This window comes from Larimichthys crocea, chromosome III (assembly GCF_000972845.2).
Source record: "Larimichthys crocea isolate SSNF chromosome III, L_crocea_2.0, whole genome shotgun sequence".
In the NCBI taxonomy this organism is placed as follows: domain Eukaryota; kingdom Metazoa; phylum Chordata; class Actinopteri; family Sciaenidae; genus Larimichthys; species Larimichthys crocea.
The window spans coordinates 1610120-1637400 of NC_040013.1; the positions used below are offsets into that span (position 1 = coordinate 1610120).

The 27281-nt window shown below is 43.0% G+C and overlaps 1 protein-coding gene across 7 annotated transcripts in view; it reads right to left on the reverse strand.

Annotated features, from left to right (window-relative positions):
* The window catches only part of ncor2 (nuclear receptor corepressor 2), an 82725-nt gene extending 56773 nt beyond the window's left edge, over positions 1-25952 (reverse strand). For 4 of the 7 annotated variants that reach the window (XM_027277590.1, XM_027277591.1, XM_027277595.1 and 1 more), the window contains exons 1-3: positions 25661-25952; positions 5491-5689; positions 4743-4858 (exon numbers count right to left, since the gene is read on the reverse strand). In XM_027277590.1, coding sequence (XP_027133391.1) covers positions 4743-4858; positions 5491-5595 — 221 coding nt within the window. In that variant the 5' untranslated portion in view covers positions 5596-5689; positions 25661-25952. The remainder of the gene's footprint in view (positions 1-4742; positions 4859-5490; positions 5690-25660) is intronic. The other 3 variants (XM_027277593.1, XM_027277594.1, XM_027277596.1) reach the window with 1 other exon arrangement.
* Positions 25953-27281: the final 1329 nt, after the last annotated feature.

The window sequence follows — 27281 nt, forward strand, 5'->3', positions numbered from 1 at the left end:
TCCGGAGACATTTTTCAGTAATCCAGTTACCCCAAAAAATGTGTCCACAAGCAAAAAAATGAGTAAAAAAAACAAACATCTATGGGAAGGAGGAGACAGAGGAAGAACAACAACATCGTCTCCCATCACTCCTCGATGGGACCGGCTCGTTACAGAGAAACAAGCTCCGGTCTCGCACTGCAGGTCGTATCATTTTATGTCCTCATGTTAATCGGCCCAGACCTCGAAGGCCGCTCCGTGAAAATATCGTCTTCAGTTGGGAACCGCTGGATTAGTGATACTACAAGAGGCCATGCCCTTAACTTCATCAACTGGCAACCAGTTGTGGACCTCAGACATATCCAAACTGAACAACCTGAATAACTAATAAAAAAATCTGCACGTTTAGACGTCGTCTGTGTCGCGGAGGAAAGCAATTCATCCTGGATGTTTGTAGAAACTCGAAAAATAGGGGGACTAAATTAATACCCAGATGGTGTGTGACTACTCTCCCCCCTCCGAACACATTTTTCTCATTCATTCAGTCGCACACACACTTCCTCGTCTCCATAGAGGGTTGGCACTTACATAATCACATCATCAAGCTCGAGCCCACCACCCCCCTCGTCTCTTCCCCCTCTCTCTTTCTCCCTGTCCCTCTTGTGAGCGTGCAGAATAATCTGATCCCCGGGGAGGATTTGTCTGGAGGATGAGAGAGGGAAAGAGATGTGTGGAGAGGTGGAGGGAAGGAGGGGAAGGAGAGGAGGGGAGGGGAAGGCTACACAACACAACATCCCCTCTGGAGCTCCGTTACTTTCTCACAGGTTGCACCGAGCTCGGAGATGCGTGTGCGCAGAAAGCAGTGCGTTGTTGCTGAAAGCTGCCGATCTCCTCTGGTGCTCCCCAGCTGTGTGACGGCTGACGAGAGAAGCCGGGATAAAGTGCACCACAGCTGGGATGAATGAAAATGACAACGTGCACAGAAGAGGAGGGAGGGGAGGGTGGAGTCGAAAAACTCTGTGGCCAAAAACAACGACAGGCGGAGAGAGATTTACAACCGCTGAACGCTGGATAAGATAAGATAAAAACCTGCATCACAGGCTCCAACAATCATCAGACCGACATAAGACACCTCTGGCTACATTAGTGATTAATCATTTCCTCAGTTAATTGACTCGTTTGGTCCAAAATGTCAACGTGGCGCCGTGAAAAATGTCTTGTTTTGTCTACAACTCAAGAAATATTCAGTTCACTGTCAGGGAACCAAAGAAAGCAGAAAATATTCACGTGAGGAGCTGAAATCTGAGAATTTCTTTCTTTGAATAAACGACTGAAAATTATCAATCAATTATCCATCGAATAGAATACTAATAAATATATGGAGTGATACAGTACGTTCAGGCAAAGAGACATAAACAAAGAGGTTTGTTTCAGTGGTTAAGTGACATGGACAGTGAATGAGAGTGAGCGAGCGCCTCGATAAAGCTGGTTAATCAGAGTTTATTCTGCTGCCTTTAGTTCATTACTTTATAAAGACCAAAAGGTCTTGACTAAAAGCTGACAAAAAACATAAGGCAGACATTTTTTTTTACTGATATTCACTTGACAAGAAGAAGTTTAATTTGGTTTGTTTCGGCCTCAATAAAGTCGGAATTTAGAGAAATAAAAAAAAGTTAAAGCAGCTTCTAAATCCGAGTCTGACTGAAATTTATGCTGCGAAATAGAAACAATAGAAATGAGTCCGATGGTTTGAGAGAGCAGCGGTTGAGTGACACAGACAGTGAATGAGAGTGAGCGAGCGTAGGCCTCAAAGTCGTTAATCTGATTGTGTCACAGCAGATCCTGTCTGAATGTAGCCTAAGACTCTAAATCTTAGTAAAAAGTTGCCAGTTTATTTAATAGTTGACAAACTAATCAACTAATCATTGCAGCAACATCAAAGAACATCTAAATATGAATAACATCACAACATAAATAAATGAAATGCAGCCTTTTTACTTGAGTTTTGGGGCCTTTTTTTGACATTTATTTCTGAGAGAGACGGGAAGGAAAAGAGGGGATGACATCTAGCAAAGGGACACAAGTGGGAATCGAACCCTGGGCCCCGTGGCGAGTCCTGAGCTTTTGTATATGGGGGGGCATGCTCGACCAGGTGAGCTACCAGGGCAGCCCATGAAAGCTATTTCCAATCAATCCGCCTGATAAGTTCCAGAGCGTGGAACTCGTAACGTAGACAGAGGTGGGAAAAAAACAATCAACTCTTACATGCAGCATCCTCCAATTTTGAGTGATTCAGCAGTGAAGTCATTAAAATGAATTCAAACGTCAGTTACAGTAACGCGACACGCCTCTTCAGGCGCTCTGCACTCGTTCTGCATCACTGCAGCAGATCTGTTTGCACTCCGCTCTCAGTCCTGAGAAAAGAAACGCTCCGTCTCGTTGCGCTCGCTGTAAAATGTATTCACTCCCTTTTTCTCTCTGTCTCTCTCTCGAGTAGCCGGGGTGATCTCAGACAGATGGGAAGAGGCGGAGTGACTGAGATACTGCCTGGAGTAAAAAAAAAAGAGGAGGTTGAAACAAACAACTAGCGCACAGTGGCTCACCAGTGATTACCCCGGAGTGCTTCTCTGACCTGTAATTAGGGGGAATTTGGAGCATTAACTAAACAGCACATTTTCACCTCGTCCTCAGACCAAAACAATGAAAGAAAGCTTCGATAAATCATCCTGCAGAAGAGATAATGGCATTTTTCTGAGGCCGTGTTAGCGCTTACACATGGTGTGCAGAATCACTGAGACTTATGGACAAGTTTGCATCCGAGAGTAAATTGAAGGATTGCACCATTCAGCCTGTGAATGAGGGCTTCAGCTGGAAGTCCTCTAAAGGAAGGCCCGATATATTCAACCCAATCTCCACCCGCCCACAGACGGTGTCCACAAAGAGACGCCGGCTCGCTGAGAGTCTCCTTATCTGCTGAAAAATGACTTCAATGTCACGCTGTGAGAAAAGCTGCACAAGGCGTCTGTCTCACCGATGACTGAATGAAGGATGTCGAGGCCGGTGAGTACAACAGTAGAACAGCTCCGTGCTTTACGTCGAACGACCATAATCCCAGCCGACTGACGGTTAAAGACGCCGACACAACATGCAGATCGTTGTCTTACCATCTTCTATCGGCTAAAACGGATCCGGACGGACCATCGGGAACGCCGGGAGAATTCCCAGCAGGCCCGGCAAGCTGATTATCAACACCTCAGAGCTGCTGTTAACCTGACAGTGTGATCTCAACTAAATATTCAGAGCAGGGAGCGGATTAGAAAGCAGGACAGTGACCCTAAATGCTGAGACGTGGTCTATGTTTAAAAAAGAGAATAAACAGATAAGAGCAGGTTTACTCGTTTACTCTTTTCTGTCAGGTGGAAACATTTCCAGTTATCAGAGCTGCAGAGTCTCATGATGATGGATGATGGAGTTCTGAAAAAAGAAGTTGCAAACGAGATAAGATATGAATATTTACTCCAGTTGCCTAACAACTCTCATGTTATTACAGCGGTGCGTTGGTGGTGGACAGTCACAGCAGCTCTGAACACTTTTAAGACTTTTTTTGACACAAGTCTCCGTCTGTTTTGTGTCCAAACATGGACGTAGAAGGGTGGAGATCAGACTACCTGAAGCTGGAAAAAAAATACTCTTTCCAAGGATCTGTTCAGAGGTCTGCTCTGTGCATCCTTTCTTGGCATTTGTGGATCAAATGGAAGCAGAAAATGTAACCCTGTAAGACGGTACAAACCGTCTGTTGTCTCAGGGAAAGCAAGATCTCTCCACAATAAGATGGAGGAGCTAACAACGCTGACCAGGAGAGTGCAGCATCACAGAGACGAGGCTGAATGAATCACGGAGGACTCGCTGAAGACAGGCAGGCGAGCAGGGAGACACCTCGTTTCCAGCCGATTTCTAGTCAAATAAATTCTCTCTTCAAAGTTCACTTTGCTTCTTCCATGACAATCAGCTGAGGAGAATAAAACGGTCCTGAGACTTATCTTCTGATCCTCTGTGCATCATGCACAATTCATGGCACGCATGTTAATTATTCATGAGCACTCATCCTCAAAAAAGCATGGCGATATAAATAATGAACACCTTCGGTAGGTACAAGTCTCCAGAGAGAAAGTCCTGTACATACAATGCTGTGGCTCTGCAGAGCCATTTAACATTACACAGGATGCCAATTACATAAATTACATAAGGATCAGACTGGGGGAGGGACGCCTACGTGACGCGTCCACTGAGCGCGAGCTTTGTCCCTTTGTCCACGTCAGGACTGGGCAAGGACAAAGACATTAAAGAGCCAATACGACCGATTTAACGTGAACGGTACGTTATTCTTACACCGACTTACAGCGAACTAGAGCTGTTGTTGATTAACCGATTATTAATCTTGATAAATCGATTATATTCTCTGATTCCAGCTCCTCAGTGTGAACATTTCTTGGTGTGTTTCACCTTCGATGACAGTAAACTTAATATATTTGGATTGTGGACAAAACAAGACACTTTAGGACGTCAGCTTGGACAGTGATCAACGTTTTACGGACCAAACCACAAATCAATTGATCCCAAAAATGATCAACAGACTAATCGCTAATGAAAACAATCGTTGGTTGCAGCCCTCAGCAGAGGAAGATGTTTGCAGATAAAACTTTGCTTTATATACCCCTTCAGATGTTTTTCTTGTCTAGTCTGTATGAGCGCCGTGCACCTACCTCTCATTCCCAGGCTGAAACTCTGACAGTAAGGAAGGTCGACGGCGATGCGGCTGGGCCAGATGGGTGCTGTAGTCCCTGGCATGATGAGGGTGGTAATCGACCAATCCCACTTCCTGGAACACAAACAACAACAAGCTGTCAGCGGTAACAAGATATCTCGCGTTCATCCTTTCAACTCGAGACCCTGATAAAAACATCTTTACATTCCCGTCCTCCGCCGTCCTCCTTTTCTCTGCAGCTCTCATTTCTCTGCGCGTTCCTCACGCGAGTGCAGCTACTGTAAACTTGCACCTCTGCCAATCAGGGCTTGTGGGACATAGCCTGTCAACTCTCATCTCCTCCTGAGTGTGATGATGAGAGGGAGCGAGCGGTGGGATTAACTACAGGTGCAGCTGTGTGCACAGCGGGGGGTAAAGCCTTCGGAGGTCACCGAGTGAACCTCCACGTCCGGCGGAGGCCGCGATACATGGAGGAACATAATCTGGATAATTAGGAGATGTGGGTGGAAATAACGGAAGACCTTAACGTGACTCCACGACAACAACATGAACTTTCAACTCAAACATCTAACGAGGGAGCGGCTCTGTGTGCACAACAGTGTGACCTGGGAAGGTGTCAGCTGGAAAAACCCAGAGGTCAGCCCCTGTGCAGCGGTTCAGAGTAATGTTTACTAAATATCCACCGAGTCACAGAGTCAGAGCTGCAGCAGCTCTCAGCTCAAAATAAAAAAAACGTGGTGGCTTACCGTGTGCGCCCGTTGCAGCTGCAGCGGTAGCGTGGCGGGGTTCGGCAGGTGCCGTGTGTCCACAGTCCTCCGGCCCGACGGCACGGACTGGGGATGAGAGGACATGCTGGCACAGCCGCTTCCTCTACAAGCAGGAAGTGGGTGTGGCTCCGGAGCAGATGCCGCCGTGCATTATCGGCTGTTTCTCTTAGCCAGCGACCTGCAGAGAGAGAGAGAGAGAGACAACACGAGCTGTGAGACCTGTTTTACAGCTTGTTGGAGTTACCTCTCAGATTCAGACCTGCAAAAGACATTATATCACTCAGACAGTTTGATCTGATCTGGTTAGCACCTCCAGCGTCTCCGTCCACTCCGGATATCAGTGTCATCGCCTCCAGTTTAATGGAGGCACCATAAATAAGTCAATGACAGACAGACATGTAGGCCTTGAGAGGCGATTGATCTGAACTCTAGATGACGTTATGCAAACTAAAGTGGTCTCATCTGCAAGAAGTGTGTCACACACTGACCAAGAATGATGCGTACGCCGAGCTGGAGGACACACACACACACGCTGCCTCTGTAAAAACTGAAGGAAGAGGTGTTTATATCGAGGTAACGAGTAGAAATCAGTGTTAATTTCGTCAGACGAGATGAAGTATGTTCGTCAACGAGCCTTTCTCCCTTGACGAAGACGAGACGACACAATGTTCTAAAGACACTGAGGAAAAATGTGCCACTGTGTTACTGTTTTTGTTGACGAATAAAAACGAGACGAAAATGTCACGCAGGAAATAAAAACTAAACAAAAACGTCCTCCTTGTTTTCGACGACTATATAAGAAACAAAGCAGCATCCAGTCCTGCTGTCATGTGTTTGTGCCAGCACTTCTTTTACTGTAGCAACATCACGGCCACACGTTTGAGATCCTCTGGACGTGTGGTCCCCATTTCCATTATTTTGAAGCAGAGAAAAAGTCACAATGATAAATAACAAAAATATTCCTGAAATAAATAGAAAGACTCAAATGTTTTGACTAAAACTGGACTAAAACACCCTGTGTTCACGTTTGACTAAAACTAGACTAATTTTTAGACTAAAATATGACGAACAAAACTGATTTGTCAAAGACTAAAAGTGACTAAGAATGAACTTTGACACAAGAATAAATTGAAAAACGGGTGACGACATTAACACCGGTAGAAACAAACTGCAGAGAAGAGGAACATGTCTGATGATCTGAGACGGATCAGCTCGTCCCTGCACCGTCCTCTCGTCATAGTGGGTGGACTTAAGTCCTCACGTCCCCGTGACTCCTGCCAACAAAAGAAATTAGGACTGCTGCCATATTCTACAGGCCACTGACTAATGACGCCTCGCTCTGTCTCTCTGTTTCTCTCTTCTCTGTCTCGTCTCACGTGTTTCGGTGGCAGAAATGTGGCCTCTCGACATGGCGCTGATCGAAATCTTGACAAGATAGCAAAAGCGCTCGAGGTGAGCTGCAATTTAGTTAACTGAATGGGAAAGCCACCAACACGACGAGACGAGAAAAAAAGAGGCCACGGGGTTTTTAATTCTGGATGACCGTGAATGAGTGTTGGTAGGTTTTATGTTTGTTACGTTTTTTGTCTTTTACTGGAAAACAAATTAACATTTAAAGAGTCGTGCTGTTTATCTTGTGGTATTTTCAAACTATGGTACACAACCTCCCTGTGGTGGGACTTTAAGACACATTATACTTTTCACATTATAAATAAACTGAAGTCTTGAACTTCCTGTAACATTTTGTTTTAATATCAGGCTGATACGTAGTCACGCTTGCACAAACTGTACGGGAACTACGAGAAAGAGAAGTGTGGATCAGGAGTCTGCTTCTTTATTAGGAATAAATCTGTGTCTGTTTTAACATTCGGACACGGGTTTGTCCATTCATTCGTCATTCATTCATTCACTGCAGCAGCCAATCAGACGCTCAGACCGGTCAAAGCTCCACAGGCGGCCTGAAGCGTCTCTGAAACTGAGACTGTCCAAACTCTGATACTCGACCCGTTTCTGCTCGGACTTTGTTTATTTCATGAAGCAGCTTCTAAATCTGAGTTTAAAAAAAAAATAGAAACATGAGGAAGTTTAATTTGAGCAGTGGTTGAGTGACACAGGCGGTGAATGAGAGCGAGCGAGCGAGCGCGGCATCGATAGTTATTTTCTGATTGTTTCACTGATCCTGTCTGAATTTAACAGTTTGCACTGAAACTAAAAATAACATTTGGTGAAACTAGCAGTGAGTGGTGGTCTGTAGACTGTAATATCAGCCATAGCTCCTCATATTGGGTTTGTATAAGAACAAGCTCTTTTTATGAACCTGAGACCAGATAACAGCACAAGGCTCCTCCGTCGCTGGCACAGTATAACCTACAGTCGAGTGCCAGTGTGCCCAGTCTCCATTGTCTGACTCCGGTTTGGAAGTAAAGAGTACAAAGAGGGGCACTATCTAACCCTTCCTTCCTGCTCCACTGTCCCAAACACAAAGTGTCACTTGATTTCAGTTACGCACAGGGCTCTATTACCAACAGCTGAACATGGCTCTGGCTTTAAGGAACAGAGGAGCTCTGTAAAAAGAGGCTCAGGAGAGGACGCTGCTCAAATTCTCACACCGACCGGAGACTAGTCTAAACTGTGGCTTCAAATATTTTCAAGAAACCGGTGTGCTCTCGACTTTCGGTGGGATAAACAGACCACACAAAGGGAAGCGCTCAAGTCCGTGAGTGGAGCTCGCTGCTGGTGTGATACTAGATGAGGGGAAAGTCCTGATTATTGACATTGCATGCACATATGTGCAACAAAAAAAAAAAAGGGGTGGGAGGCAGCGAGACAAAGAGAGGGTGAGATAAGCCATCCCTGCTTTGATGGGCGTCCAGTCCAAAGAGAGAAAGAAAGAGAGAGAGAGAGGAGGAGGACGAAAAACAAGTCTGAAGGCAGTCACAAGATCTGCTGAGGACAAAAAAACCTGAATCAAAGATGAGAGGGCCGACACAATGAGAGAGCTTTGACATAAACTCTGAGGCGAATGGGGCCTTCCAGACGAGAGGCTGAACACATGCACTGGCACTGCTACAGACACCCACAGGCAAGTCGGTGGCTCGCTGCCAACACTGCGAACGAACTCAGTCACCTCACTCCCTCGCTCTCACTCTAGCGTGCTTTCCTTCCCTTCTTCTGCACAGAGTAGAGTGGGCCTCAGCCTTCAGCGGTGCAGGCCAATATTTCATCCTCTTACCCCCCCAACCCGCCCGCCCACCCTCTCCATTTTAGGAATGGCTGTGGAAATACTAGCACCGAGCGCACAGACGGCTTCCAGCCTGCCAAGAGCGAGCAGAGCAGGAGGCTGACTTCAAACAACAGTCTAATTCTACTGACATAAACAGTTCATCAAACCCTACGTCTGAGTCTGACTTGGTAGCTTGACAGCGCAGCTCTTAAAAGAGAGTACGGGGGAACATATTTCTGATAAGAGCCTTAATAGCATGGCGCGATCGGACTGTCACTGGGATAATATACTGGTAATTATCTGTCTGCTCTGGAATTTTTACTGAAAAATACATTTTTAAGTCGTGTACCGGTAAAATATTTGGCTCAGCCCTGTTCAGCTACAGACAGTTCACAAAGAAGGCAAATGTCTGTGAAAAACTGCAATATCAAAACCCTAAAATATGCCGCTAAGTCTAACTGTGTTTTCCTGTACACAGTAAAACACTTTAAAATGTTTATTTACTTAAGTAGTATTTTATATTAGAGACTGTTAATTGTACAGTAAAACACTAATATTTAAAATGGAATAGTACAGCTGAAGATAGACAGGGAGTGACACGCAGTAAATTAGCCGTCCGATGCGGGATTCGAACCAGGGCCAGCTGCAGCGAGGACTATAGCCTCCACACACGGGGCGGCCGCTTAACCCACTACGCTACCGACCGCCCTGGTTTGGCTGCTTTTCATCATGAAATCTACCCCAACCTTAAACGTGAAATATTGTAAGAGATTAGTAACATATTTTATGACAAAACGCTTATTTATACAACATTATAAGGGAATTCATACAGAATACAGTAGTATTTTTATAGTAGAGATTGTTAATTATAGAGTAAAAGTACTTTAAACTTTTTGTTTTCTTTGTTTTTTTTACAGATTATTGTTGACCAGAGCTTAATTGTTGTTAAAGTGTTTCTCCTGTTCTGCAGTTTCACCTCCACTCTCCAAGTTCACGTCACATTTTAACTCAAAGCTAATCAGGTTTAATTCATTTATTTCAGTACCACCAAACCACAGTTTGAGAAACACTGCACTGAGCTGTCAAGTAAGCACCGTCTGCAATTATTATAACAGCCAAAAATAAAGAAGAGATGTTGGCAGCATTCAAATGAAAAGGCAGATGAGTGAACTGTAATGGGCATGAGGCTCGGTCTGGGAACGACATCAGAAGTCTATAAAGAAGAGCCCTAGAGAGCTGAGCTCATGGAGGGGAGGAGGGTGGAGGGTGGTGTTGGAGGGTGGAGGGCTGCTAGGACTCTCAGCCTAGGAATGTGGCACCCTGTCAGGTCTCATAAGGATTTATCTCCCTGCAGCCTCATTACTGAAGGGCCCTGGGACAAGGAGGCTTCTCGCTCAGCCTTGATACTGGACCGCTCACAAACACTGCACATGCACGCAAACGCATGGGTGGTCCAGTTCATGTTATGAGATCAGGACAAATAATGTATGGACTTTGTACTCCCCTCCACCATCCAACCAAATTTAACGTGGAAACAAAGCTCTCGCAATTAATCCGCTGAAGCTTCAGAAATTGGGGCCCTGAGAGGTTTCTTAAGGTCAGGGTGCAGAAACAAGGTCAATGTGTGTGGTAAGCAGAGAAACTCCTCAACCTTTTCCATGTGGCCTCGTGTTTTTATTGTTTCTCTAAAATTATTGATCTAAGACTAACCAGGGTACCATGCAAAGCCAGCAAGGTCCACAAAAAAGGAACAATATTAGTCCAAGTGTGCCCTTTCCAGCAGGAAACTGAGAAGTTTGTATCACTATCTCTAAATCAACCACACTCCTTTGGCAAAAACAGTAGTAGCACTCACAAGTTTGTTTCTTTGGGGGCTACAAAAAGGCCCACAACAAAAAAGGAACAATTAGTCTAAGTGTATGGTTTATTTTTCTATCAGACAGCCCGTTTACAGCGGGAGGAAACTCTCCAACGCAACCAGAAAACAGTAGTTGAGTTGCTGTGCGTCGATCCACAGCAACTACGTGTTAACACCCGAGTCACACAAAACACAAATAAATGAACCCATCGAGGCAACGGAGGACCGGCCACCCCCGCGTGTTTAGCGAGGTTTATGTCCAAACCGCACTTTGTCGTGTTGCGACCACAATGCTGTTTTGGTCCGTTCTCCCTGCAACTTCAAACCCTACCAGGAGAGTTTCTGGAGTGTTATGCCCACCAGACTTTGTTTACCTGCTCAGATTCACCTGCTTCTAAATATGTAAATATGCATCATAGTTAAACGTTCTCTTCTGGCTATTTTATTAAGTTTTACTTTGAAATTCAAGTGTATTTTATGTTGTTTCTTTAAAAACAGACCACGGTGGGCGGTTGGTAGCGTAGTGGGTTAAGCCACCGCCCCATGTGTGGAGGCTATAGTCCTCGCTGCAGCTGGCCCCGGTTCGAATCCCGCATCGAACGGCCATTTACTGCGTGTCACTCCCCCTCTCTCTGCGACCTGCTTCCTGTCTATTTTCAGCTGAACATGTTAGCCTTTACCGTTTTTGTCAACGGACTCTAGTTCGATCGATACAAACGCTTCAGATTTCCGTCAGAACGTGACGAAGTAACATGTTGAAAATGTGGTAAATGTAGCGTACACTTTGAATTTTGTTGTTCAGCTTCGGTGCTAACCCCACAAAGTCTGAGCCAACCCTTGATCCTGACTTTAGGTGTAATAAAACCTCACACCTCTTGCCCTCAAAGAGTTAAACTAATCCAAACACAACAAAGCAAAGAGGAGGAAGCCGCAGCACAACAGCCAGTTAAAAAAAAAAAAAAATGGGAAGGTGACTGCAAACACGTTTGAATTAACGGTTGGACAGCAGCAGGAAAAACAGTCATAGATCTGCCAAACCTTAGTACAACGCCCTTTACACTGCAAGCAGTAATACCCAAGACAATGCTGACGGGGCAGAACACTCTTTTCCTGGTAGACCGTCATACTGACAGTAACAAAGGAGAAGACGACACAAGATCGATGTAGGAGGCCACAGTGTGAGATATTTTACTGACAAACTGAACATCACCGCCAACCATTACTGCAAAACTAAAAGAGAAGTCAAAGAAACTGTTAGCAGACAGAGAGGAGCTATAAAAGGCAGCAGGTGATATAATTATTGCCTGTGTGTGCCAGCTTGATATATAGTGCAGCTCCTGGCAGGCAGGTGGCTAGCGCACAGCTATTAGTACCAAACAGTGAAAGAACATCCAGGCACCGCGAGCCGATCTTTGCCTCGCGTCTGCTCGACTTTCAGGCAGGAAATCAGCGGTCACAACACGACAGTCGGGGAACCGAGGGCTGAGAAAGGCGAGAACAGCCAGTCAACTTTAGCACGGCTGTAATTTGTCTGACGGAAAGAGCTGCAATTATCTCTCCAAACCACAGCCTGTCACACCTTTTCATTCTGAAAGCGACTGCATGGCACACTTCTCGTCGCATTTTAATAGCAGCGAGATTAGCACCCGGGAAACACCTGCAGCCGCACGAGAGGCGAAAAAAAACAACAATACGAGTGATTGTGAAACTGGAAATGGAAGTATAAGTGCTGAGTGGTAAATGATGTTAAAACGCAGCACAGGCAACAACAAATGCAGTCGACATTAAAACATGAGTGCAGACAATAAATGAGGAAGCTGAATAAAAGCCAGAAAACGTGCATCACCCCGTCAAACTAAACCGTTGATGTCCCCAAAAATACTGAAAGCAAATGTCCTGACTGTATCTCAGAGTGATTGGGTGAAGGTACCTCATCATGTGTACTTCATATAAATCCAAAGAACTTTGTAATTAGTCCTAATTATTCAACTTGAATTGATTTTATGTTGGAGGAAAATGGACGTACCCTCGATACATGTGTGGATGAAGATGTGTGGAAACCCTCCATCGGGCCATGACTGCATATTTTATGGATTCATTTAATAACAATTATTTTTATTGTCTTTGTCAATTAGTCTGTGTGAAATGTTTAATAAAAACAGTTTATGCTGCTCAAATATAATTGTTTTAGGTCGCATCACCAAGTTCAGACTTGAGCTCAGTATTTTATCAGTAAAGATGATGGAAATTACTCGATATAAACCATGTCCTCCTCTTTGCAGTTGTACATTTGGATGTTTTCACAGATCCATCCTTCAATAAATACACTCACGTTTTTTTGTATCACGACAATAACACGGCCTTGAAGCACAAAGCGGCAGTGAAAGTCAATCATTAAAAAATAAAATTAAAATAAAAAAACGGATGGAGAAGCCCTCGAGTCGAATCTCGCACACCGAATGACCCAGACTTCAAAACAAAAGAGAGGAGTGATTGAATAACCGAGCTGTGACACACACTTTTCTATTTCTTTATTTCATATCACAGATTGGTTGAAGGTGCGTTACAGGGAGAGAGACTGGACAGATGTGCTGCTATAAGCAGATCCATGAATATATAATAACAGTCAGGTGTGTGATGTCCTCAACAAAAATAGACCAAAACAAAAATTCTGAAAGGAGGAAACGAGCGACGACTTTAACCCTAAAAACAAGCGCATACGATCCACTCATCGGATTTGAAAATAAATTCAACGTGCGGTCTGAATCACGCCATATTCATGTTTCACGGACGATTATATCTGTCACAAAAGTGTGTGTGCGACCGAGAGGATACAGGAAGAGGAGAGAGATGAATGGAGCCAGTGATTGGCCGGCCTGTACGTCCAGATGTGATCGTCCAGCTGTATCCATGCTGGACGGCAGAGCAGCTATTGGATTTCCTGCCTGTTCCCCTGCTGCCGGCCGCCTCAGCGACACTGTGAAATTACATAAGGCTCTCTCTCCCTCCTGCATCCCGCTGGCATTCACACACACTGCACTTCACACAGTGCTCGCTCTCCACTTGTGTTTAGATGGCTGAGTAAATATTTGATGGAAAGTTGTAACCTAAAGAATTCGACGTCATCCTCCGCCTGTGCATCACAACACGACGCCTCTTCTCCTGATATCGGTCATTCCTTATCCAGATAATACGTAACACATTTTCTGTAAATTCAGCGAATAGTTTATGAAATGACCACATGGAAAGGCCTGTTTCTGATTACATGTTCAGCCTTTGTTATGGTAACCATGGTCTGGTTTTCTGGTCCCAGTTTTCAAACCCAAACCACGTCCATGTGACGGAGGGGGTCCATCCTCTGTTGTTAGGTACGAGCTCTTTGTTTTGTCTAAGCTGCTCTGAGTCCTTCTACGCGGACACAACGTGCCGTTCAAATGATGAAAAACACTGAAAATGTCTCGTGTGAGATTTTAAGGTCACGATACGTGTTCGTATTCGTCCATCGTTGGTTTTATGCACTCACAAACAAAGAGACAAACCAATGCCGGAGTTTTGGAGCCTATGGAGACACCAACATTACAGATTAATCGGCCAACAGTGAATATATATATTAAAAAATATAATTAAACACATTTTTTGCAATGATTCTGCATAACATATCAAACACCTGACATATATTTAAACAATTATGTATAATTATCCATATAAGTTGATAAAGAGACAATAATTAATAGACTTAAATTAAAACAAAAACAACTTCTGCATCGTGTCCCGTAAAATCACTTCTTTGATGCATTGCAGTTTTCTTTAGAACATCTCATCTGCATCTCGATGCATGAATGTTAAAAATCAGAACTTTAAAATTAAAAAGTTAAAATATTAAGATCGCCAGATGAAACCAAACATTACAGAACTACAAATATGAGAATCTCGTCTACGTTTGAGCTGCAGAATAACGGCTGCCTTGAAAAGCTGCTGCTGTACGTACGGCTCTCATGAAACTGGAAGTAAAGAACCACACAATTCACGAGGTGTGGCAAATTAAATTTTAATATTTTGGCAACAGAAGGAACTAACTCGTACGTTTCAACCCCGGAGCTGGAGGAAATGTTTCACACCGACTCTGAAACTTTTATTGTAACAATACGACGAGGAACAAACTGTTCAATGCAAAAACCAAAAAGAAGAACAGCTCACCTGCAAAAACTGAGCTCAAAACTGAATGTCAGTTTGATCAAACTTAGATTTAATCTTTAGTATCTGGGTGTGTGAAAACACGTTTGCACGTTGCATCTCTCAGTCGACGGCCGTTAAATAACTCCTTGAACAAACCTTCACTTGTGGTTTAAGATTAAATTACACCCCCGGGCAAAGAAAGGTGCATGATAACGAACATTTGAACTGTGATTGAGGTTGAATGATTATTTGTTCATCACTGACTCAGCTCAGCGGGACACAATGTGACAGCATCGCCGTGATGTACGAGGTCTCAGCTTACAAATCCCTCCTTATTCTGCGCTGGCTCGGTTTCTTAAAGCCCACCTGACATTCAGCTCCTCCACGCCGAGCGAGGAGCAGGAAATAAAACTGAGAAGTGCACTTGTCTGCTGGGCTGACCTACTTCCTCGCTGCTACTTAATTATTCAAGAGCTTTGAAATGTTCTTCTGTATGTCCGCATGCAATCCGAGTGCCTCTGTTTGCCCCTCATGACAGCAGCTCGCACAGAGCTTCCATTTATGCATGAGAGGCTTTGAGTGTGTGAGTGTGTGTGTGTGTGTGTGTGTGTGTGTGTGTGTGTGTGTGTGTGTGTGTGTGTGTGTGTGTGCGCGCGAGCACGTACTGCCAAACACTAATGCCCATACATGCTGCTGTTATTTGCACAGACAACACAGCAACCAAAACATCCCACCTGATTTGATACACAACGTTTTGAATTAAGCAATATTACATGAGACGGTGTGCTTCAACGCCGACAATAAAGCACACCCTCGAATGTAATACTGCGATTAAACAACAATTGCCAAATATTTTAATATTTTGGGTCTCAAAATAAAAAAAAATTTGCACACAAGCTCTGACTAATACCGAGAAATCAGTCACGGCTCTGTGTCTTTGTAATGATCTAGCAACAGAGGCGATTTCTAACGTTTGTGGAGTTTCCCAAACGGAATAAAAATAAACTTTAAACCGCCTCGCTCGTTCTTGTTGTAGTAACGAAGATCTACTGTGTGAACGTGCTGAACAAAGATCACAACATGTTCTTTATCTCATGAAATATTCAGCTTCAGTCCAGATGAGTCCACCTTTAGTCTGTGCCTACTTTGAGCTCCGAGGTACACACCTGTATTAACGAGGCACACACACCCGTATTAACGAGGTACACACCTGTATTAACGAGGTACACACCCGTATTAACGAGGTACACACCTGTATTAACGAGGCACACACACCCGTATTAACGAGGTACACACACCCGTATTAACGAGGTACACACCCGTATTAACAAGGTACACACCTTTATTAACGAAGTACACACACCTTTATTAACGAGACACACACACCCGTATTAACGAGACACACACCCGTATTAACGAGACACACACACCCGTATTAACGAGACACACACACCCGTATTAACGAGGTACACACACCTTTATTAACAAGGTACACATGCCTTTATTAACAAGGTACACACGCCTTTATTAACGAGGTACACGCCTGTATTAACGAGGTACACGCCTGTATTAACGAGGTACACGTCTGTATTAACGAGGTACACACACCTTTATTAACAAGGTACACACCTGTATTAACGAGGTACACACCTGTATTAACAAGTGGGTCATAAAATCCAGAACATTCATTAAAGAAATTCAGATTACGACGACATTAAAGTTGACCTCTGCCAGTCTTATTTATTTACATGTTACACACTATCAGGATGTGACAATGTGGAGATGGCAGAGTAACATTTAGTAGGAGTCAGGTGAGCCGTCATGTGTCTGAACGTCACAGCAGCAGTTTGATGTTTTGATGCTCTCTGTGGACTAATTTGCTCCAAACTGCACTGTCACGGTTCCAAGCTTGCACATGTCGGGACATCACAAACCTGTAATTACACTCTCCCACTTAAGCCTTCATACCTTTCACCGATACACGCCGCTCAAATTTCCAAAGTAAGATCATCAAGCCTCGCGGCGTGAGCGCCCTTGGCTGCCCTCACCGATACGCTCTCCAGAATGTGAAAAACAAACTATGCTGTAACACACATTCCTGCTAGGAACGGTAGGCTAATCACAGAGATAAATATAAACGCTACCCACAGCTGGAGCCTACACACAAACAAGAGTAATGTCCTGTCATCTGTGTTACGTAACAGAGTCAAGTGAATAACTTACCACAGAGCCATTTCTAATCTCTGCTAATCCGCTGTCTGCCTCTCGTTCGGTGCCTTTAAATATGGGTGGCTGGTTTTAATAGCAGGGCTGCACCCGGCGTCTTTACATCCAAAGCTTCTATTGAGGTTTTTGAAACGAAGCCCCGGGCGTCTGTCATCATATTTCATGACGTCATTGCCCACATCATCAAAGAAGAGAAAATAAATCCTCGATTTGAATACAGTGATTCATCGGATTAATTCAAGCAGCAACCTCCTCCTGTGGCTGTGAAGTGAAGCCAACACAGGAAGTGCAGTTCCTCTAACGTCCACTTGAGGCTGGCTCCATAAGTAAGTCAGTCTCCATAAGTCCCCATGTCCAAATGTTTTTGTAACAGGCTGTAAACATGTTTATTTCTGCTGTGAAGTTTGGACATGGGGACTTATGGAGACTGACTCACTTCTGGAACCAGCCTCAAGTGGACGTTAGAGGAACTTGCCGCTTGGTTTAAAACACAAACAAACGTGATAAATGAAGCTTCAGTCTCTTCCGTACAGCCTGATTTAATATCAACTCTGTTTCACAGCCATGGAAATAAAAATAGAAAAAGCTCATGAATAATAAATGACTTTAACTTTTAATTAATTTCTAACACACAAAAACAACAACAAGCAATATATGAGGCTTTTAAATATGAATTTTACAGATCAGCACAATAAAAAGGCTGCAAGTAACTCATAACTCAACAGTTTTATTATTATTTTCTTAGGTTTATTAATAAGTAAGTAGGATACGGAGCTTAAACATCAAGGTTTGATCGTGTTCTGGTGTCTTAACGTCGCAGCAGGAGATTATCCAACTTTTCAGGCCTCCAAAACACATTTCCATCAGTGTTAAACGATCACAGGACTAGATTTACTGATTGCCGTCAGGATGTAAATTGAAATACGACAAATAAATAAAACTTCCTCAAACGCTGTGACTGACTGTTTGGTCAAATTCCAGTGAAGCGCGGCAGCTCAATGACTATTTAAATAGGTCATAAGTGGTGAAAGCTCGAGGGTGTTGTGTAATCGTAGGTTCGCAGAGGCGTGTCAACAATATTTATGAGGGACTGCCTGACGTTTCCAAAGAAGAGGAAGAAGAAAAGTCTAACGAGAAACTAACTTCACCTGCCTGAGCGACAACAAAAACACAGGAGCGCACAGGTAGCAGGTTCACTCCTCTCAAATGAATGGACACACCTGCGTTGGATTTGTCTGGATGTACCCAATTATACCTTATTCATATAAAGAACATTTATTCATTTAGCATTTAAACTGTCTTCTCATGTGACTAAGTAAACTAAACACAGGAGCGCACAGGTAGCAGGTTCACACAGTTATCGCCACATCAGCTGGCACAGCTTCAGGTATCAGTGCGCGCCTCTATCACAAAATTACACTGTAAGTGCTGCTTGATAACAAGAGTTGGCAGAACATCCAAACAGAAGGCTAATGGGATAGTGGTAGTCTAAATATGAAGTGTTTTATTACAACGTGGCAAGAAAAAAAAAAGGAGAGAACCCACAGATAAACATAATACATCATACGTGTGGGTAGAGCTGCACAGTACCCTGCGGTGTCAAATCGTAACGGTTCCTACTATACTAGAAATTCTACAGGACGGTCCTACCATGGATTACTATACTAACGGTGCTTCGATAGAAACAAGCTTCAACCTAAAGTTCTGTCTGGCCCAGACACGCATGGCTTACAGTCACAAACACGAGACGACACACTCGCCATGGCAGAAGCACCGGACCCGAGCACCGAGTCTGCCGCGTCGTCGTCGTCAGTGGCAACCACTAATTTGTTTCAGTCTAATTCTACTTCACCAGTATTACGTTTATCATGCACCAAACAACATTATAAGTCATTAATAAGTATTTATAACGTGTACAAATACATTGCAGTTCGAAAAAATAATAATAGGCCGCAGTATCGCGATAATACCCGGAACAGTGATATTTTGTCTGGTACAGTATCGTGGTTACGCATTTTGGTATCGTGACAACTCAATGATCAACTTAATCCAAGTTATGCCATAATTAAAATGTTTAAAGTCACAGTTAAGAGTGAAACCAGCCTGGGGTTCAATCAGGAATCATGTTTTATTTCTCCGATTAACGTCTTTATCGAGGCCGGCGCTCGCTCACTCTCATTCACTGCCTATGTCGCTCAACCATCGGGCGCAAACCAAAGATTTAGGAGCCGCTTCATGAAATAAATAAGCATCGAGTATCGGAGAGTTTAGATTTAGACGTTTCAGTCTGATCGTGTTGAGGTTTAATATGTAAGATGTACAGAATAGTTTATTATGACATGATACATTAAAGACTAATTTCACGGAGAACAAACTAAACCATCACACGGTTATATTCATGTTGGTTTGTCGAGGATGGATTTTATTTTAGATTTGAATTTTTGCAGGAAAATGCTGCAATTAGTTTAAAAAAAAAAAAAGAAGCGTGACTGTGATCTGACTTTGAATTTAATTAACGCGAGCAGCCTCACAAATTCCTGGACGGACAGATGAATCCTTCGAGGCCTTTTGAGCTCTGCAGAGCGACAGACGCAGAATCAGTCTGACCTCCAGACCCCATTAACCCCTTTAAGGCCTGCTGCCCTCGACACGCCCAACCCCCCGCTCCCTTTGATGGCTGCAGCCTAAATATGAAAGTGCATTAAAATCATGAGACTGACAGCTACTTTCCTGTGGGGTTTTCTTTCCCCCCATTTGGCAAATCCAGAAAATGTTACAACTGCTCAGCTTCAGCGCCGGCGCAGCCACTGGATCTGAGGTGGCACTGTGTCCGGCTCAGTGGCACTCTGATTATGAGTAATCTGAGGCACTGCAACACACCAGCTGTGCCCGATCATAATATTCTTACCACACTGACTCAAGGATAACATTCTCCACACACGAAACCTACCAGGTGCAGTCCACTAGCGAGCGAGAAATGCTAGACAGCTGCTGTTACTCATTCAGCGAGAGAGAAACTGGGCGGGAGGAGGGAATGCGCCTGGGAGGCAGTTTCACGGTGACTGCTTCATATTTCCCTCTTTGGTTTCTGCGTGTTAACTTAAGGGTTCATAAAGTACGCCGCAACATACCGAACGTCGTGTCGCTTCCCTGTAATCGTTCTTTCGCCGGCACAAATATAAAATTAAGTTGGAGACGCGTTCAAAGGTGAGGAAGCTCACCTTTGAACGCTTGGATGTGGATTATGTGTGGAGATTACAAGGCTGAGGGAGATGTTGACTTATGATTTAAAGTGGAATCCAGCCGTTTAATTAATATCCAGGTAGAAAACAAAGATGAGTATTTATGTGTCTTCCATTCATAAATACCATAACATAAACTAGTAGCTGTGTACGCTGTCGTGGCGACGCAGCTCGAGTCTTTTCACGACTTGCTGATCAATTTAAATAATAAAGATCGACGTGTTTTGTACAGTGTGTTTTTTAAAAGAAGAGGCTGATCTAGAAAATATACTTCAATTATTCCGGTTACAGATTTCAAGGGTGTGATTTTAGTCTTTGGAAAATCAGAATTATAATGCATTGATTTGTTTCGTATGCTACACTGTGGACGTATAAAAATCACGTGAACTAGTGAGCATTTTGTTTGTTTTTGTAGTTTCATCTCTTATATCGGGCGTTCTGCCTTTAAAATGGACTAAACACCATTGTGGCGAACTTTAATTTAATTTAGAAAAAAAAAGGTTTGTCTTCTTTGCTTCTGCTAAGACAGACTCTTAACTCACCACAACTTTGTTGACTGAAGGTGACGGAAACCGTCGGCGTGGCAGAGTCTTTGCAGTTTTAAAATCACTGAATCCCAAACTGTGAGATCAATAATTGGATTAAATGACAGAGCACTGGGTTCTTAAAATGATAGTGAACTCCAATAACACGTCGTGTTAATACTACTGGATATTCTTGGCGAAGGTCGTCGTCATTTTGACCATTTGAATGTCACGTAATTCACACGCAACAATGTCAATATCGTCTTCATGAGCGTCTTCGTAGTCTCTCCCCTGACATGCATCACATTTGTCGCCTATATCGCCACAAAGCCGAGATATCGCAAACTATCAGCGCAGAGCGGTGTTTGAGGTTTCTTTCGAAAGTCTGATAATTGTGCCGTAGTTGATAAACGAGGTGACGATTAACGAGGCAGAGGAATGAGTAATCCTGATGTTGTTCATCGGCAGGGGAGGCGAGGAGGTTGAAGAGTGTCAAAGTTAATCCTTTCCTCTCTGTGCTCTAACAAATGCGTGACGCGAGTTTGGTGAATTATCGTGATAATTAAGGCTTCTCGTTATGATTAAATAATTAAAATAACGACATACGGTGACCTCCGGTTCCAGCCCTGAAGGGTGACGTTTATTTGTGAATTTTAGTGGAAATCTTTTGTGATTCGCGGATGATGCAACGTGATTTTTCTTCCCACAAGAATTCAGTGTGAGGATTCATCTTTCACAGACAACAATAATATAAAAAAAACACAGCGAGAACTCTTACTCTTCTTTTCAGTTTCATAACTGTGTTGTGTTTCATAACACAGAGCAGAAATTGAACTAGCAGTGAAACGGTCTCCCTGAGGCTCCACGCTGAGCACAGGATTATCTTTGCCCCCATTACCCTTTTGGGAAAGGGAGAGATATCTCCTCACTCTGCTTTAACTCTTTACAAACCACACACACACCGCCCAGCTGACGCTGTACTCAAGTCAGCAGTGTCTCAACATCATGGATCATTAGCAGACTTTGTTTCTGGACACACCAATCATCTCCAGGCACAATACCTGAAAACATCATGACGACGTGTCCACGCCACAAACTACACAAACTGCTGGAGCACCCAGACTCTGGGGCAAATATTTGGTTTCTTAGGTCACATTTTAAAATCATCATTTCATTTATTTACTGTCACTTATTCAGGGAAAGTCTGTGTACGCAGCGCCAAGACCACGACAGTAAACATGATGCAGCAGAGGAGTCATCAACCTGACGGGTAAATGTTACTTCTGATGCGTGATACTAATCTTTAATGGCGGCAATCCGGTTCTGTCTCTGCGTCTTCATCAGGAAAGCGTCACCATTAAAACATTTTTATGATAAAGTGATGAACCTGCCGAGAGTTATCACCCGAATCTGCAGCTCCGCTCTGATTTATGAAGCTTTACGGCAAGTTTCAGCTCGTTGTCTGGCTGTCAAACACTAAAAATCGCTGTTCGCTTCACCTTTACTGCTCAGAGTGTCGCGTCTGCTCGCCGTCGTCGGTTGAAAACATGTAAAAACACAGTTTACACAACCTGCTCGGCTGTTCGCAGGCTGCTGGACAAACCTGGATAACTGGACTAAGATGAGAGTAAGATTGTCTGACAATCATTGTCAGCGTGGATGTTTACCTGACACCACGTCAGAAACGCCATCACCATGGAGACGCTGAGAAGATGCACCATGCCGTCCGTGACGTGGTTAACAGACACACCGACAAGTAGACACAGGTTAGCAGCACAAAGTTAACGTGTGATGTTCCACAGCCAATCACAAGCCTTATTAGATGCTGCGAGCTTATTGGCTCACTCAGATTTGCCAATTTGGTACCGAATAACAAGGAATTAATTATAAAAGCAATAAAAGTATTAAAGTTTGGTACAATTGCAGCTAAAGAGTCAGATATTTACCAAGACGCCAAACATTGACTCCATCAGCACGCCTCCATATAGATCTCCATATTTTCTGCATGTGACACCGTGACGGAGTAGCAGTAGCTCACGTTATTGCCTCAGGCTTCAGGAAATTGTAACTGCTCCACAATAAGCAGATTATGATAGTTGGCTTTAACTGTGTAGCAGCAACAGGAAGTGACACGGCTGCAGGGTTTTCTCGCGGCGTCACCTGCTTTTATGAAATGAAAGTTTTTTTTTTTTAAAAGGGAGCGTGCAGGTTTCACATGTTTCCAAACTGCGTAAGTGTTTTGTATGTTTAATGAGCGTGGCTCGTGTTTATAGGTCATCAACCACTAAGTGGATCAGCAGATGCGACGACGCTTTAAGATCATGGCTTACCGCATCGGCTAAACCATTTCCTGGGGGAAACCCTGGCTTACATAATCAAGAAAGGGGACAGTTCAACCAGAGAAAACACACGCGAGTGTGTGTACCTAAGCACAGAGTTAACTTTAGCAACACAACTCTGACAGCGGGCTTTGATTGACTGATTACAGATCGACGAGTGCTCGGTGAAGATAACAGAGGACGTCACAGTCAGACAAAAGGAGACTGATCAACACCCAAACATTAAATATTCTATTAATATAGACTGCTGTTCTTTGGAATGATGCATGCAACATGCAGCCCAGCGCGAAGTTTTTTATGTTTAAATGGGAATAAAAACTATTTAAATTGTTACAAACAAACAAAACAGTCACAATATTGTGACTTTCATTCATTTTCTACAGTCTACCTTGATTGCATATAGTTTTTTATGTCTATTTCTTATTAAAAAGAATTAAAAATAAACAATTATTTGTGTATTTGCACAGGTTTAATTTGTCTTAAAATGTATCTTTATAGGTCTAATCTTAATGCATGTTTGGTTCTAGTTTACTAGACTAAAACTATTTAAGTTACAAACAAACAAGACGGGACACAAATCCACAATTTCACACTCAGCTGCGCCGTTTCCTGGACATGATGACTATTATTTTCTACTAACGTTCTTAATGTCCGTTTTCATATTTCCATAAACATATATTTGCATTTTTGATAGTTTCCTATTTGAATCTTTGCACCGGTCCAATTTTAATGCTTAAGGTTTACTGTCTCATGCTGCTACTGGACGCCTGAATCTCCCCTATGGATTAATAAAGTATTCCTCTATCTATCGACACCCAAACATTAAATATTCTATTAATATAGACTGCTGTTCTTTAGATGCATGCAACATGCAGCCCAGCGTTATTTAATCCAATTTAACTGAAGTTTTTTTATGTTTAAATGGGAATAAAAACTATTTAAATTGTTACAAACTAACAAAACAGTCACAATACTGTGACTTTCATTCATTTTCTACAGTCTAACTTGAATGCATATAGTTTTTATGTCTATTTCTTATTAAAAAGAATTTAATAAGTTATCTATTTGTATATTTGCACAGGTTTAATTTGTCTTAAAATGTATCTTTATAGGTCTAATCTTAATGCATGTTTGGTTCTAGTTTACTAGACTAAAACTATTTAAAGTTACAAACAAACAAGACGGGACACAAATCCACAATTTCACACTCAGCTGCACCGTTTCCTGGACATGATGACTTTTATTTTCTACAATCTAACGTTCTTAATGTCCGTTTTTTTATATTTCTATAAACATATATTTGCTTTTTTGATAGTTTCCTATTTCAATCTTTGCACCGGTCCAATTTTAAAGCACGTTTACTGTCTCATGCTGCTACTGGACGCCTGAATCTCCCCTATGGATCAATAAAGTATTCCTCTATCTATCAACAACTAAACATTAAATATTATTCACTATTCCTTGACACATGTACACACACCTCAGCATCTTTGACTCTAATTAGTAATAGTACTGTTTATTCTGCAGTTTCATAATAATCTAAACTGTTATTATTATTATTATTATTATTATTATTATTATTATTATTATTATTAGATGTGTAGCCAGATGTGTGACAGCTGAGTGTGTCTGGTCGCTCGTCCTGTCGGTGGTTGCACAGATTGAGCAACTTTCCACAACAATACGAGCCTGTTGTTGTTGTTGTGTTTGCATGAGTGACGATGACACAGATGCTGTTTTAAAAAAGTTTAAAACTTAAACAATAAGACTCGGCTACAAGTGGATAACCATGACTGTGAAGTCTTGAAGATAAGCACAGACAGATGGGAGCAACAAAAGCAACATTTAAACTCTGAATTAACAGTTTAAGAGGAGCAACAATCTGAGAGCAACATTGACTTGTGTCACACACACACACACACATAAATAAATAAGCGTATCATCAACCTGGCAACAAACAAAAGCAACGAGTTGCCGGCTAACGTTTAACCCCAGCTATCATTGTTTACTTCGTAGCGTAGCCAAGTTAGCGCAGTTAGCCACACATAGCAACGACATTTGTTGTTATTAACGCTCTGACATGGTTAACAAACAGCTGGTGTGTGTGAGCAGTGTTAAGGGACGTTAATTAATTAATTAATTAAGCTCGGGAGTGAGCTCTGACAGCTAACTTAGCTGGCTAGCGCCGTTAGCTGCTACCTAGCCTAGCCTAGCCTAGCCTAGCCATGTAGCACGTGTTCCTGATTTTATTAAAATAATTAACCAGCAGCCGACAGACAGCTAACTAACCAGTGCGGGGGTCGGTGCTGTGGGTAACCAGCTAACCCAGTCAGCTGTCTGCGGGTTATATTTGTATCACGTTTAGCTGTAAACATCGAAATATGAAAAAATAAAAATAAAAAAAAGGTCAATACGGCTCCAAAGAATAGCCGGACCCCGTCGGCCAACAACAAGAACAGACAGACCTCCCCTCCCTGCACCTCCTCCTCCACCTCCTCCACCTCCTCCTCTACACACACACACATACACACACACAAGCCAAGCTATGGAAGCTAACTAACCTTAGCGGCGGGGCAACGGAGAGCATTCGGCGGTGTTATCGTCCCAATCCTCCCCGGCACGGTCCGCTCCGGTTCCCGCTTCTTTTAAACAGCTTCTCGCTTCGATTGAATTAATCCGAATGAACGAGTGGCTTTCATTTGTTCCGCTGGCTGGGTCTTTTTTCCTCTTCTCTCTCTAGCTACGTCGTGCCTGTTCCTGCACAGCTCCACAGTGTCTATAGCGCTAACGTTACTCCCCTAAAGCCGCCGCTCGCTGCTGCCGCTCAGACCGGAGCGGCGCTGAACCGCCTCTCTCTCTCTCTCTCTCTCTCAATAGGTCCGCATGCTCTCTCGCCCCTCCTCTTTACTCAAGGACTACACTTTCTTTTCCCCACAACAAAAATATCTATACAGCACTGAACAGTGTTAATCATCTAAATAAATATATATAAAGATAAACCACAGGTGATGCACGTTTAGCATGTTTGCATGAGTGATGGGAAGTTCGTTTTTTTTTAGGGAGTCAGATCATTTGACTCCAAAAAAACGCTTTCGGCTCTTCATGTTACCACTTATACCTATACAGCACTGAACAGTGTTAATCATCTAAACAAATATATATATAAAATTAAACCACAGGTGATGCATTTTTAGCATGTTTGCATAAGTGATGGGAAGTTCGTTTTTTTTAGGGAGTCAGATAATTTGACTCCAAGAAAAGCTTTCGGCTCTTCATGTTACCACTTATATCATACGCCACTGAACAGTGTTAATCATCCTAAACACAATATATATAAAACCCACCACACCCATATTTAGCATGTTTGCATAAGTGATGGGAGTCGTTTTTTTAGGGTCAGATCATTTGACTCACAAAAAAGTTTCGGCTTTCATGTTTACCACTTATATTATACAGCACACTGACAGTGTTAATCATCTTAAAACAAATTGAACATTGTTAGCCCCGCAAACTATTCTGCAGTCAAGTATATTATATAGATCTCATATATATATCATTATAATATATATATATATGACATTTAGAAGCATTCAGAGCAATATAATATGCACCAACCATGACTGCTACTATTGCGCCGCACTTGATTTAAAGGATGTGCACACACCTGTTTTTACACATATAGGCCTGAAATACAACCACACACACACACACACACACACACACACACAAAGAGCTCATAGACATGCAAATGTGCAGAGATGGTGGAGTGATGGGCAATCACGTAGCGGCTCAAGGGCACCTCGACAGTGCCACATGAGGTGAACTGGCACTTCTCCAGCTACCAGTTACCCTCTACACTTTGGTCCAGGCTTCCAAGTAAGCCCCTACAAACTCTGTAGGAAGTATAAAATACTGTGGTATACACTGTTAATATACTATACAGTGATACTTCTCGATACTTGTGTATACTCATATTTTATAGGGCAGCACAATGCTGCAGTGTCGCCTCATAGCAAGGTTCCTGGTTTGAACCTCGGCTCGGGCCTTTCTGTGTGGAGTTGTGTGGGTTCTCTCCAACATGCATCTTTACAGGTTAATTGGTGACTCTAAAATTCCTGTAGGTGTGAGCGTGAAAGGTTGTTTGTCTCTATGTGCCCTGTGATGAACTGCTGACTTTTTATC